The sequence below is a fragment of the Balaenoptera borealis genome (genome assembly GCF_965194805.1).
Source record: "Balaenoptera borealis genome assembly, chromosome: 2".
Taxonomy (NCBI): domain Eukaryota; kingdom Metazoa; phylum Chordata; class Mammalia; order Artiodactyla; family Balaenopteridae; genus Balaenoptera; species Balaenoptera borealis.
Genome location: NC_138867.1, coordinates 104918280 through 104933721, shown reverse-complemented (window position 1 = coordinate 104933721; position 15442 = coordinate 104918280). Strand labels below are relative to the sequence as shown.

Sequence of the window (15442 nt, the reverse complement as noted above, 5' to 3'; positions counted from 1 at the left end):
AAAGAATGAATGTGAGTGTCTCCAGGGTGTCCTTGAAGACAGGTATGGAGGTGGCTGGGGGAGCTTCGTGATTTTCTTTCGTTCTGTAATCGTCCATCTCTGTGATGAACTATGGAGAGCTTTACTGAGTTGTTTGATTTGATATGAAATTAAAATTTCAAAGCTTGCATTAAGAGAGTGATGGCTGTTTTGAATCAGTGTTTGGAAGTTATGGAAGGATGAGGGATAAGACATTGATGCTGACTGAGCATCTTAGACCTGAATTTATGTGAGCAGCGTTTAGGTTTTGCAGGGAGGGGGGAATGGTACCAAGATAGTATGTTGGGCAAGATGTCACAACTGCCTCCTTCCGTGGTTGGCCCGCCCTGCTGTGGAAAGCGGGGCTTTGACCCTTTCCAAAGTGCCATCTTAGTTCCCATAAGGTGTGACTCAGGCACTTCCTTGTTTGAACTTGTTATGACCAGCATGTATTGTGTCTATAATTTAAATGTCTAAAATATTCGTTGAAAATACTCCTTTTAGGTGGTTGCAGGTGAGATTCTCTACTATAAAGAAAAGAAGTGCTGTTAGTTGAGAGGATTAGGAATAAGGTGATTTTTCTTTTTTTCCCCAAACAGCCTTTTCTTTCCTTCTTTTCCCTTCCTTTTTCCCTTCTTTAAATCATATCTGTGTCCAGAGATGGTTGAGGATGATAGGCCTCCAACCTTTCCCTAATTTCAAGGGGAAATTGGGGTCACGCAAAGACAGGCAGTGCATTGATGGCCTGTATCTACGAAGATACCCAGTAGTCAGGGATTTTGAAATTGATTTGCTTGCTGATACAGGTGCACCCACGCGAAGCAAAATGCAGAGTTAAAAATTCAGAGTTTTACCTCTGGGCCACCTTTTTTAAATGTTTCACTGTTAGGATTGGGGGCCAGATCTAATTGAAAGAAGTGGGATTTGTGTGGAACTCTTCAGGAGTTTAACTTTATACAAAGTAAAGAGACTTGTGAAAAGGATTAATCCAAGAAGACAGACTTTTATTTATTTATTTATTTATTTTTGGCTGTGTTGGGTCTTCGTTTCTGTGCGAGGGCTTTCTCTAGTTGTGGCAAGCGGGGGCCACTCTTCATCGCGGTGCGCGGGCCTCTCACTGTCGCGGCCTCTCTTGTGGAGCACAGGCTCCAGACACGCAGGCTCAGTAATTGTGGCTCACGGGCCTAGTTGCTCCGCGGCATGTGGGAACTTCCCAGACCAGGGCTCGAACCCGTGTCCCCTGCATTAGCAGGCAGATTCTCAACCACTGTGCCACCAGGGAAGCCCCCCAGACTTTTTAAAATAGCTTTACCACTGCCTCCTTTCTCTGTGTGTGTGTGTGTGTGTGTGTGCGTGTGTGTGTGTGTTTAAGTGTCTTTGGAAATAGGCAGGATGTGAGGAGATCAGAGAACCCTTACGAACAAGATAGGAAAACATTGATCATTTCCTGCTGTTTAAAGCACGCCCAGCTTGCTGAGCAGTGGAAGATGTCACCGGCACTTATAAAACAGGTGAAGAATCTGTCGCTCAGCAATAGGACAGATGTTTCTTTTGCAAAGAACACAAATGAGACTAAGTATGTGACAACTGCTGTGGAAAGTGCCTGAGGCTGAGTCCCCATGTCCCCTCCACCTCCACTGACAGCACTTTCCTGTGGAACTCAGCACAGCTGATGGAGGGCCTTCTAGGGGAGAATTTGGTTTGGCTTCAAAACAGCCATCAAAGAACTTAAGACACTGAGTCTGGAGTAGTTGAATTACACTCTGTCTTTCCATACTCAGTACCTTCTCTTTTGCTTTGAAAAATTGTCATGGCTAGAGAATGAAGTTAAGGATCGTCACTGTGGTTTAAAATATATTTTACACCTGTGGCTTGCCCGTGTGTGCCTCTGCCTTGTGACCTACACGTATGGAGTCACTTCTGGAGTGACACACTAACAGTCAGCGACCTTCCCTTGACCACCACCCCCAAGCAGCGCCACAGAGACCCTGGGTTGGCATTCTGCGATTTCAGCGTGGCTGGGGTCCTGGTTGGAAAAGAAAGCATCCGTCTTGGCCCCAACTGGCCTTGGGGCCAGAGCCCTGTTTCAGCCCCAGGCTGAGCCCTACCCGTTCAACGGAGAAGCTTTTAAAAGCACTTGAACAGCTAAAAAGTACTTTGGCTTTTTATTTGGGGCGGTCTCTGGTCTTTATACCCGGGGATGAGAAAATGAAAATAATGGTATGATTCCAAGTCATTGTACATAGCTGTTGCTTTTGGAGTCGGATGAGTTAAAACAATAACAACAGCAAAACAAAACCTGAAGCAGCCGCATAGCACAGGGAGATCAGCTGGGTGCTTTGTGACCACCTAGAGGGGTGGGATAGGGAGGGTGGGAGGGAGACGCAAGAGGGAGGGGTTATGGGGATATATGTATATGTATAGCTGATGCATTTTATTATACAGCAGAAACTAACACACCATTGGAAAGCAATTATACTCCAATAAAGATGTTTAAAAGCAAAACAAAACAAAGCCTGAGCTTTGGTTTCCGCGAGGTTTTTAGTCGAGGTTTCTGGAGGGATGGCAGTATTTGCTTGGACACAACGAGATGCACCATTCTGAACTAGGTGTTGGGAAAAGTGATCAGATGCGTGCCTCCTAACGTGCAGAAAAGGGTCAGAAATTACCTGGGGAGGTAGGTTTCAAACATCTTGTGTTCTCTTTTACATTGAGAAGAGTTTCTTTTGCCATTTGACCAATGTGGGTTCAAATTCTGGCTCAGCCACTGACCCTAAGTGACCTTTTAAGTTTAAGTTTCTTATTCCTCATCTGTAAAGTACTTTCAGTCATAGCCTGTGAGGACTGAATGGGAGAATGCACAGTATAATCCCTCCTGTGTTATATGTGTTAAACCGTAGCTACTGATGTCATTAGTGGTTTTACAAGAAAGCCCATGGACTTTGAAATCAGAGAGGTTTGGCCTTGCATTTCAGCTCTTTGGGTAAGTTGCCCATCCTCCAGATCTTCAATTTCTGCTTCTATAAAATGGGGACATAATGAGTGTCAAAGGAGATAGAAGACATATGGGGGCCTGGTGCACAGTCGGCCCTTAGTAAGAGTTTGCCCCTGTTGTGTGGCAGCAAGTTGTAGAGCATGCGTTGCCCTGATCACGGTTCTAGAAGGAAGTCTCCACTACATGTAGGAAAGATAGACTTAGGAATGACAGAAATACAATTGTTGCAGTTGTGTCCGACAGGGATGGAAATTTACCCTTGACGAATCATTTTGGGGAAAAGATCGGTGCTTAAGGAAACCATTTTTTAAGCTTCCCTTGCTCTACTCATGAAGCAGTGATGTCAGGCCGAAAGGGTAGTTAAAATGCAAAGTGATAGACTGCGCCAGTGGTCACCTTTAAAGAGCTGTGATTTCCCCTACACGAAGTGCAGTCTCTGTCTAATGCTTTTTAAATTAAAGAGGTGACTGTGGGCAATCTCATAAAACAGCCAAATACCAGGATATGGAGAAAATGTGAGCATTAAGTAATTGTGCCCTGGCGCGCTCATAGAAGGTAAAAATATTGACTCTGAGCAAAATAATAAAACACCGCTCCCACTCTGGTTGTTGGCGACCTGAGAATCCCAGGATTGAGGGGTTAAGAGCAAGATGAGCATGGAGATTTGTGGCAACAGATGGAAGAAACCTGGGCAGGCTCCCCAATGGGGGTTCAGACCCGCCCCCGGGGTGTGGGAGGGAATCTTTCCTTGAGGCTTGCCCATCTCCAGGCTGTGAACTTCCTTCCCCTCTGCCTGGCAGCGCTAGCCCTCCCCGCAGCAGAGCCACCTGACTGTCCCTTTGTTGGGTCTGAGCGGAGCGGGAGTGCCTGGAGCACCCCCAGCCCTGCCCTGCCGACCCCTCCTCACTTGCTGTCAGTTTGTGGGTCCTGGAAACCCATCACCGGCTGCCACAGTCCGTGCTCACGTGATGCAAAGCTGCTGCCACTCACGCTCCAGCTTTGCAGCCTTCCTTGCTCATCGGCACTCAGGAAGCTCTTGAAATAAGGTGAACAGAGAAAATATTGCCAGAATCTCTCTGCAGATTTTTTTCCCCCAGCCCTCTGATTGCACACCCTAAGTGCCGCTATCTGTGTAAATAACCTCTTCTTCCCCGCCTCCGCCTCTCCTCTCTGCTCCCCTACTCCCATACTCTTAGGCTCTCTCAAGTGATAAATAGCCAGGCTACTGCTCAGCGTGCACCAACACCTGGGAATAATCATGCAAAAATAACAGTGAGAGACTGCCGCGCGTCTGTTCTTGACATTAACTTTCCTCAGTTTGACAGGCTGCCACCACCAGCTGTTAGACTTATGGGTCTTTCTTTTTTTTTTTTTTTTTCCACTGGAGATGGCTGCTTTCCTGCTTTCCTCTTTTGGGCTCTAGCAGGTTACATCAGTGTCCCGTCAAGATAACAGAAAAGAGCTTTGACAAAGGAACCATCGCTAAAACCGGCCAGTTCTCTCTTCTGCTCTTTTATTCCATTTATTGGTATTATTTGACTAATAATTCCCCACCAATGTTTAAATGGAATATCTGATGATTACTATTTTAGGGTACTTCCCTCCAGAAAGGTATTTATAACTGCCTCTCTTGAGTTGCCTTTGAACGTGGCAAATCCTAGCATTTGGCTTTAAAGGGCCATACCACCTATTGTTTTCTTTTCAGTTCAGGTCTCAAGTATATTTGTAATAATAATAATCATATTGACAATGGCAATAGCTTTTATTTATTGAGGGCTATTCCTTACTGGGCCCTGGGCTAATGTTGTTTGAATGATCTCAGGTAGTAGTCACCTTAGCAGCCAAGTGTTATTTACATTTTACAGATGAAGCCACTGAGTCCCAGACAGATCAAGCAACTTGCCAAGGGTTCTTAAAGGTTGAGATGGATTCCAACTCCAGAGACCGATCCCTGCCCCGCACTGTCTTCTACATGCTGTTTTTTGCGCTCAGGCCACCAGGGACAGCCCCTTGGATGAGGTTCTACAGCGACACTTGTACTTTTGCTGGATTTGTATGTTGATTACTGCTACAGTCTTGCCCACTCTTGTTTTGCTAGCGGCGCCTGGCACACAGCAGGTGTGTTAGTAATTATTTATTGGGTGGACATGTGATCGAGTTGAGGTGAATAAAAGGAGACTTTGGGGGGAGCAGCGCACAAAAAAAGAGGTACAGCTAGAGACGAGTAGAAGGAGATTTTCTAGAAGTGTAGGACTCATCAGGGCCTGCTATAAAGGGGGGTTGGATTAAGCTGGTGGACGGCTGCCAGATGCCAGTGTATGAAAGGAGCAGTATTTCCTCAGGCTGAGCTTCTCAGGGTTAAGCCCTTTTTCTTATACTTTTAACACACTTTAACCGCACTTAGCCATGCATTTGGAGAGGATTATAGATTTATGTTAGACATAGTAGGATATAAAAAGGAGCTTTGTAAGAGTGGATGCAGGGTTAGAGAACTGTAATATCAGACCAGGGACTTTCTTTTTTCTTTTTCAAAGTCGTTGTTTACTGAGTTAAGCACCATGCAGAGCTTTCATTGGGCATGAATTATCTCACTGCGTCTTGACCGCGACCCTGTGCAGGTTATTGTTATTCTTATTCCCATTTCTTAGGTCCAGACACTGAGCCTTAGAGTAGCCAGGTCATTGGCTCAGGGTCCCACGCAAGCAAGTACCACCAGGGTCAGGATTTGAATCCAGCACAACCCGAGGTTAATCACTACCCAAGTCCAAGTGTATGTTGCTTCCTCCCCAGACTCCCTCATGGGAACTGTTGCTACTCTCTGTCTTAAGGAGCCTCATTGGGTGAAGAAATTACGTTTCAGTGATCAGTGAGTGACCGAGAAATCAGGGTGCAGTGGAGTTGACCTTTTGTATAAGGCAACAGTAACTGTTGAAGATCTTTCAAAATCCTGCGCTACATATGGTGTCATGTGACTGTGTATTTAGCCACCATGAGATACACAAAAGAACCAAAACCTTTTTGAGGGGAACTTCTCCCACTGGGGGTGTTAGCTGGTAGAAAGAAATGGCCACACTCTGAATTATTTCCCTTTCACCCCTCTTTTGTCTCTAGTGTTAGTGTATGTTGAACCCGTTCTGTGAAGGTCCTGCTTGGAGGATGCTGCTTTTTTTATGCTCATCTGGGCTGCCCCTAGAGATGCTTAATTGCCCTTGCACACAAACAGATATGGGCCACGGTTTTGTCTACAATGAGTAAGTTGGGTTAGATGACCTTCTACCGCCAACATTCTGTGGTTGTCTCGGAAAAGCTGGAAACGCCAACTCACTGCTTGTGCCTGGGTAGGTCACTGCAGGCTAAGGGAAGCTCAGCCCTGTCAGTTGATGCCACGAGGAAGGTGGGCCCAGCGTAGCACGTGAGCCAATTATTATGTTACGAGATAGTGGAAATTCAGACTTTTCCCTAATTTTTTGTGTTGGTCAACAAATGGAAAGGTTTTTAAAAGTAGCATACCTGCCAAATAAAACCTGCCTCTGGGAGGAGCTATCATTCCCCACCCCTTTTCCAGTTGGTGAGCTCTGGGGAAGAGGGACCCCCAGTAGACCACATGGGAGGTCTTTGTTCTCCACTCCAAATCCTGAAATCTCAGGGGAGAAAAGTTCCCTTTTCTACTCTCACTGATAAGGATGATTGGTACCTGTGGGAAAGGGAGTTTTGAGCTACATGGAGGAAGTGAGTACAGTGGAAAAACTAAGAGAAATTCACTTGTGCAAGTCAAAGAGTTGAACCTTTAAAACTGTATTACCTATTGAGTTTTCCTATCAAGTTTAAGAGTTTTAGACTATTATCACATTGGGGGGCTGTTTATGGTTAAGTTCATATTTATAGTCAAACTTCTCTGAATCTTAGTTTTTTCATTTTAAAACAAGCATGCACAGGGCTCCAAGGTCCCTTCTTTAAATGTCATCAACTGAACTGTTTTCATTGCATTTGAATTGTGTTAATGGAAATAAGCACAGTTAACTTGCCGGTAGGCCCAGGATACCATGGCCTCTCCCATCAAGCTTCTAGATTCTTTAGAAGCTTCATCTTTGAAATTACATAAATATCCCAAATAAGTATGTGAGTGTGCGTGTATCTCTATACAAATATATCCCTAAGCAGAGTTATACTGAAATAGGGATTTGGTCTAGAAATTCTGTTGTGAGAGGATTCGTCATCACTATTAGAAGGCCAAAGAATACATTTTCCAGTTGAGGAACATGGGCCTTGGTGAGGTTAAATGACTCTCCCAAGTCACAGGCTTAATTAATGTGGGAGGTGGAACCACAGTCCTGGTGTCAGCACACCCTGTACCTATAACTCCTGTTGTACATGTTGCCCCAGGGTGTCCTGAAATTCAAAATTAGAGAGTTGGTACTCTCTGAGACTCCTTCCCTCTTTTGTTTTATTCCATTTTCTTGTTTATCTAACTGAAGCTATATTTGTTCTCTTGGAATTAGCGTACGCTGTCGATCAAGGATACAAAGGATATTTTGAGAATATTGCTCCATTTTGTCTTTTCAGTTTACATGTGTAGCACCAAATTACAGTTTACAACTAACTGTACAAATTAAGAGGTTGTTGGGAATCATGCGCCAAAAAAATGTGCAGTATAGCTGGTTTATAATTTTCCTTGGTCTTTTTTTTTTTTTCTTTTTTAAATTCTAGAAAGTGATTTCAATCTCACGCAATCTTTTAGTTGTAATAAAGACTACAGGGTTGCATTGGCTCCCCCTGCCCTCCTTAAATTTTCTTCCTCAGAACCCCTTTCTTCATTTGTCAGCTCAGTTTTAAAATAGGAACTATCAGTGTGAACTTTGATCCATGTTAAGCTGCATTTACACGAAAGCATAAATCACCAGATCTGGGGTTTGGGGCTGTTAAATGCTTTCCTTTCTTGGGCTCTGTGATCAAGAAGGAAGAACAATAAAAAAGCATGGAGCAAAAGGAGTTTTATGGCAGCTTCGAGAGCAGGAAATTAAGTTTCTTTAGCGTGCAGTTGGATGAAGGGCTGTTCTATTGCATCTTGGATCACTCAGGCATGTGAACGTCGCTGTATCGTTTTAGTGAAATGCAAACTGTAGAAATAGTTCCACAGTCATATGAACAAGAAGCCCACACAGATGACTGCTTCAGCTGTTTATCTAGGAGCACACTTCCTCATATGACTTATCTTGAAATACACTCTTTTTGTGTGTGTGGTTTTTTTTTTTTTTTTTTTTTGACGAACAAAGACTCTATTATGTCTGTAGCCAAACGTTGATTTCTTACAAACGTTAACTGAGAATATATAAACAGACTAAGATGGCATTTTACCAGAACAACCTTCTCTGTGTCCTTTTTACACATCTAATTTGTTAGCCCAACTGATAAAATACATACGGTATCATCTCTTGTGTGTAGGTGGTATCTCTGTGCAGCCTGAGGACATAGGTGATCTGGAATCCTGGTGCAGACATGCTGTGTGTTTGGCTCTTTCACATTTGATAACCTGTCAGCAGGGCCAAAGCTATTCCGTAGCAGTTACAACAATGGTTAAAATGGGCGGAAGGAATGAATGAGTCTGTTGACCGTCTACCTACTTAGTACAGGCATAGTCTTTGGTTTCATTATGGCCTGACTCCTAAACTTTTTGTGGTCAAGGACTCCTTTGCTTGCTCTCCTCAGGATCGGGGTGCAAAGGAGCTATTGTACCACAAGATCTCGTTTTGGCTGTCATTTCTCTTTTCGGACATAGGGAGGGCTGCTGAGTCTTGGTCCAACTCATCAGGAATCTTTGTTGAACCACTAAAGGATTTGTGCATTGGAGAAACTCAGATTCTGTTGAGCACACGTATTTATTTCTCCATTTATATGAATTCTGCCAAACTTTGCAGTAGAACACTTAGTTAAAAGTTGATGCTTAATACATGCTAATAATATCCAGTTTCTGTGTTTCAGTGTGTGTAATCAAATTTATGTATTTTATATATTTGGCAGAGTAGTTAATCTATTTTAGTAGTGATTTAATTCATTATGGTTTATAAAATACTTTGAAAACAATTTTAGTCCATCTCCTGTACTTGAATGGCCAGTGATGCCTATATGGGTATTTATTAGAGTTTCTCCTTTGGAAAATACTGTAGTGTTGAAAATACGATTTCACGACAAGTGGGAAATAGTCTTCATTTGGCAAAGCATATTTCATTCACGTCTCTGGAGGCTAAAGGTTGTTAATTGGTGAATTTAGAAGGACCTTGAAGGCCTGTCTATAGCACAGGAAGCTAGAGCTCCAATGTTTACCTTGCGTGTCATGAAAAACGAAAATGCTTATTTCTATTCTGCTTTGTATTTTGGCACCATTAAAACACTCAAAGCGTATTATAATTGCAAATGGAATTTGGAATGGTGATGTGTTCTGGAAGTGATGTAAACAGATTGCATTGAAAAGAGCGCCGAGCGTGCAGCACCACTGCAGTAAGCTTGTCTGTCTTTCAGGTTGACCCCCTGTTTACAGTGCCAGCACCACCGCCGCCGATTTCCAGCAGTCTCACGCCTCAGATTCTGCCCTCCTACTTTTCCCCATCTTCATCCAATATTGCAGCACCGGTTGAACAGCTTTTGGTTCGGACTCGTTCCGTGGGTGTCAATACGTGTGAAGTCGGAGTAGTGACAGAGCCAGAGTGTCTTGGGCCCTGTGAACCCGGGACCAGTGTGAATTTGGAAGGGATCGTGTGGCATGAAACAGAAGAAGGTAAATACAATTTATTTTTATCTATTTTTCCCATGCCCTCTTCCTCATGATGTATGTGTGTCCACCTGCAAGGGGAATTTGCTGTGTGGTGTTCAGAGAGGACAGAAAAGTGGTTTCTATGCTCTCTCGATTTTTGTTGAAATAAGAGCTATGTTTCTCTTTTTGTTCATGGCTGCTTTTACATTCACGATCAATCTGGTGTCCCTCAAAGTGGTTTTCCGCTTTAAGCGCTAACTTGGCAGGACTGTGAGAAGCAGGGTGAAGGTTACCCTTTCTGCTAGGAGGTGTCGTGGAAATCAGAATGGGACATAGATCTCAAGTTCATTTCCTTCTTGGTTTGCTAACAGATCTGTCTCCGTGTGGGTGTCGTGGTGTTGTTGAGGCTTATATTTCCCTTCTGAATCGACACAGGGTTCCTGCATTTAGCAAGGGCCATTGCTGTCCTGTGACTGTGGCTGGTTGGTACTGAGAGCTAATGAAGCCAAGGTCAAAGGCTTAAGCCCCATTTGAGCCAGTCAGTTCTTTTCTGTGGCTGGAAACATAGCACCTTCCCGGCCCCTTAACCCAGCAAGCCCTCTGGCAAGTGCTATTCATTAGTCACAAGAGAACCCAAGGTGCAAGAGAAATGGATCAGGGTGAATGTCTCATTGCTATTGGAAATACACATCAGGTGTATGTCGTACTGACAGTGGATCCAGACCATGGTTGGCCACATCTCACATCTCATATGATCATCAAATAGAGCGTGTTTCAGATGGCCAGTGTCCTTGGCAGAGGCCAACAGATAATTACAAACTGAATATCAAGGAGAGAGCTGCATTGCTCTCTCATGGGGGAGTGAGTAGAGGAGAGCACATAAGAAAGAAGCATGGCCCAGGGTACACCAGGGGACCAAAGGAAAATGAAAAACACAGGGGAAACATTTTTTCCTCTGAGCTGGATTGGTCAAGGATGAGGAGATGACTGTTGTCAATATCATGGTCTTTCGGGAGAGGAGTTCAGAGCAAGGATAAGGGTAACAAGAAGAATCTGAGACACAAAATCATTGTTTAGGTTCCTCTATATCAAGGGGAAAAATTGAGGGCTGAAACTCAAAGAAGAGGAAGTAAAATATATGCTAAAGAGGCTGAGTTGATGGGAAAGGAGAATATATTGGGGGTAATTGTTGGGAAAGAAATAGTTGGGAGAAAATAGTTAAGAACAGTGACAAACTAGGGAATGAGAATAAAAATGAAGACTGAAAATCAGGTGACAGGTGTGAGCATAACGGTCAGAAGGCAGAAAACAGCCCAAGCTGTTTCAAGATAGGAAAAAAAAACTTAAGGGGAAAATATTTGAATTCTACATATTACATTGAATATACTCTTGTAGGATGGATTTGATAAGTAGATTAAAAATTTTTGTGGATAGCATCAGTAAGGAAAAAGCAAGATTGAATTATGTAAGAAGCGACCAGAGAAAGGGAATGAAAGCAGTAGATACGGGGAGCTCTCTTATTTGCTCAAATGGAACTGAGCAACAGTTAAAATTTACTCTTGGTTTTAGAAATTTGGGGGGTTTTGGGGCTCCTCCCTCTTTGTACTTTTAACTGGAAAGCCATTTAAAACAGAACTACGCAACCACATTGGGAGGAATTGATGTCAGAGGAGCGGGAATTAAACCTCTCCCGTCTTGCTTGCCTGTTTAGACCCTGTTCAGTGCAAGGGGTCCATGCGGGGAGACGGCTTCTCCCTCATTGCCCGTGGGTTGTGCACAGTGCATCTTCCCTCAGATTTTCCCTAGAGCAGAAGTGGTGGATAAGAGCTTGAGACTGGCATCTTGGAGAGAAAAGTATAGAAAAGGCATCAAGACATTAATAAGGCTAATTAGTGGAGGTGCTGACTTTCAGGAACAAAAAGATTTGGAGAGAGTAAGGGTTAATTCCCATCAACTCGAAAATCAGATTTTCTTGTAACTTGGATAATTGACTCCTTAGGGTGAAGCACTGTCTCCCCTTTCCTAGACATGACTTGGTGCCCATCTGTAGAAGGCTTGTCATGATTTTGTTTATTCCAGCATGTGATAGGACAGCTTCCCGCAGTGTGACCTTCCTGCATGGTAGATGTTGTAAAATTAAATTGAAAATTAAAAATCCAGAAAGTTTGTCGTTCTGGAACAGCTATAAGGCTTGGGTTATTTTTCACTGTGCTTAGGAGTCTGCTGGGTTTTGCCTTTTAACCTTGGCCTCTAATAATAGATGGGATTATTTAGCGAGGAGGGGGGTGGGGAAATCTGTGTTTAAGAAACTGTAGCAGTACGTGAGTTGATCAGGAATTCTGATACTCTGGGCGTGTGCTTAAAGAGCTTTCATCATCATTATTATTTAGGAGTGATGTACATAAGCCCTCCCCGTTTTCTTCCTGTTCTCTGAAAATCCGTCTCCTAAGTCTGATGTAATTGCTCTGATCCACTGTGATCCATGCTTCCCTGTGGGTGGCTTCCCTTCATTCATAGGGCAGACCAGTTGCTTGAGAAGCTGTTTAGGCACAGCAGTGGAGCCCTCAGCAGCTCCAGCCTCCTTTGAATTGCCTCACATTTTCTAGGATTTGGAGTGTGTGGATATTTACTGTGGTGACAAGAAGGAGATGGGGCTGTTAATAGAGTTATTCTTGCTGAATAAACTAAACTTCTGACCTCCATAGAATTTAAGAACTCGCCTTAGTAGAGGCCTGGGTCATTATATGTGTGTTTAATGTGTAACCATTTTCAAGAGCATTCCGTTTGCATTTTTTTTTTTTTCGGTACAGTGTGTTTAGAGCTCTTGTACCGATTTAAAAATTAAACCCACTTGACCATTAATTTTTCCCTTTCGGGAAAAACAAAGAGAGAAACAGAACAAACACATTTGGAGCCACTTATTTGGCAGAGCTAAAAAAAAGATGGATCTGGGGGGAAGCGAAGGGAAAGTAAGCTGTGGCTGTTTCTAGTATAAGTTTTCCCTAACAAAGAGCGTTTGTAAAACTGTCAGTTGCCTTTGACTAACGTCCTATAGATTGAGTTGAATAAAATCTCTTCCTTGGTATTTTCATTTTGAAGATATTGTGTAACTGGTAGTGTTTTTCACAGACCCAATTTATGTGCGTTCACGCATATGTGAAGTTTGTGTGTGTGTGTGTGTGTGTGTTAAGATCCTAGAAGTCTTAAAAGCTCCTACCTGCAGTCTTTGGGGGAATATTGAGTGTACTTGTGATTTCGTTGGAAGGTGGTAGGAAGAGCAGAACTGGAATATGAAATCCCCACTAGGTACCTAATTGTTTCTTAGGCTTGGAATTCCTCATTTGAGGAGTGTTCTTTTAATCACAGACTTTCCCGCTTGTATTACTGCCGCAAGTCCGTGAAGTCCTGGTTGCCTAAGAACCAAACTATACTTGGGAATAACGTGTTAGGAGAGAAGTTCCCTCTGGAAATAATTAGTGGGTTTCAGAACATGCTTAATAGTAGAGAAAAACTATTACTGCATTTGGATGTATAGTTATTCTACTCTGATCTTTCTTCTTTAAGGTGAATGCATAGGAGCAATGACGTATTGTACAAAATTACTCGCAGATGTTAGAAGGAATTTCCTTAGCATTTCATTCCTGACATTTGGGACACACATGCCAGTGTATAGTTATTTGTTTGAAAATTTGCTCTTTTGGGAAGGGAAAAACAGAAAGAAAACATGGTGTATACGGCAATGTATGTAAATACCTACGTGTTGAACTTGGCTTTTTAGCTTTCGAGAATGTGTTTTCCTTTTGATTCTTACTGAATCCTGTTTCTTACTGTTCTTTTTTTTTTTTTTTTTTTTTTGCCCTCCCCGAGAACATACTTGTTTTGGTTGTGTCCATTATTCATTGTTATGATTGTTGTTTACCACAGCTCTGCCATTCTGTCCTTAGGCAAAGCCACTGAAGAAAAGGAAGTGAGAGAAAGAAAATCGGTATTTGCCAGTGATAGTGATGTCCTTTTAAACATCTGTAGGTTAGAGATAAGTGGTTCTCAACTTTGTGCCTGTGAATCACCTGGAGGGCTTTTAAACCATGCTGATGCCCAGGCACCATTCCCAGGTATCTCTATGGTCTGGGCTGGCAACTTGGTCTGGTTTGGTGACCTGCCATTGGTGTTTTTTGGTATGTCCCCAGGGGCTTCTAATGTGCAAACAAGGATGAGAACCATTGTCTCAGGGGAAAGAGGGGATGTCCTGGCCCTTTGCAAGCTGCTCAACTTTTTCCCTTTAAGGAAGTCACATGTATTATTGTCTCATTTTCTCAGGTATGACATGGACAGAGACACCTGCCATGTTTACCTTACAGGGTAGATAATGTCTGTCAAGCTGCTGTGGTGTGACAGGTGAGCATAGCTGTTTAATGACTGTGCTAATGAGAAAGAGGGTCCAGCTTTGATCCTGAACATGAACTCCACATAGGTTTTGAGGGGCTTAATGCACAACTAACTGGTGTACCACTCGTCCTAATTTATTAGTACGGTGGGGTGGACCTTAGTTTGTTTCTCCAGTGAGCCAGACACTGTGATTTCATCTCTGTGTGGTCTGCTGAGTTATTTTTGAAATAGTTCAGAAACCCAGAGTATTAAGGAAAGTTGATAAAAGTAGCAAATAAAAGATTGTACTCAGAAAACATTGAGAGTTTTCAGACGGGTTGATGGGAGTACAAATGATGACTTATGAGAAAACACCTAGTGTGAGAGGAAGAATGCTTGTTTATGTCAGGTCCTTCACCTGATGTTCTGTGTGTTTTCTGAGGAAAGAAAAGTGATCTTGAGAATTCATGTTTGGATTAGAGAAGTAAATGATTCTCTTTTAAACCATCAGAGATGTTCTTAAATTCTTCTGCTTTTTCTGCGTCTCCAAAGTCATACAGAGGATAGTGTTTAACTGTGCAGTAGAAGGGGTTTCAAGCTAATTCATTAAAAAGCAAATGATCCTACATAATTGACGACCGATCTAATTTTTGGTATTGTTATTCCTATTCTGCAGTACTTACTTACCACTCTTTTTGAAAAGAGAACATTCTTTTTAAACCTTGATTCAAGAGATTAAGTATGAATCCAAGCTTACTTTGTATTTTTAGTGACTGAGCATGGAGTTGGTGCAGTACTTTCATGATTGAAACACTACTGTTTGTTGAGATAGTTCCCAGTGATCTTATAAGTTCAGCTTTGACTCACAAGGGGAATAAGATGCCCACTTTCACTTCTGCATTTCATTACCTGCCGTACCAGTGATGATTACAACCGTGCAGCGATGGGGAACTTTAAGATGGCTGATGGGCAGGCTCCTATCAGTACTGTGCTCAGTGGACATAAACCAGCCCCTAGGATGTGAGTTTGGCAGGTGAGCATAGTTGTTTAATCACTGTGCTAATGAGAAAAAGGGTCCAGCCTTGCTCCTCAGCATAAACTCCACAGAGGTTTTGAGGGGCTGAAAGAACTACTAGTTACTTCCGCTCTGTGTATCGTGCTGGGCGCGCTTGCTCCCCCGTCACCTTCCCGGGCCATCTTGCAGTGGTGGTCGCTGATAAAAGTATGGATTGTTTCTTGAAATTCATCACCATTGGTGGTAGAGCAGCTCAAAGGATGCCCCTTCCACAGTGTGCAAGTGTTACTCATTTTCACCT

At 43.1% G+C, this 15442-nt stretch overlaps 1 protein-coding gene across 1 annotated transcript in view; it reads left to right on the top strand.

Annotated features, from left to right (window-relative positions):
* The window catches only part of ZNF608 (zinc finger protein 608), a 120795-nt gene that overhangs the window by 52636 nt on the left and 52717 nt on the right, over positions 1-15442 (top strand). The window contains exon 3 of the mRNA XM_082379605.1: positions 9530-9785. Coding sequence (XP_082235731.1) covers positions 9530-9785 — 256 coding nt within the window. The remainder of the gene's footprint in view (positions 1-9529; positions 9786-15442) is intronic.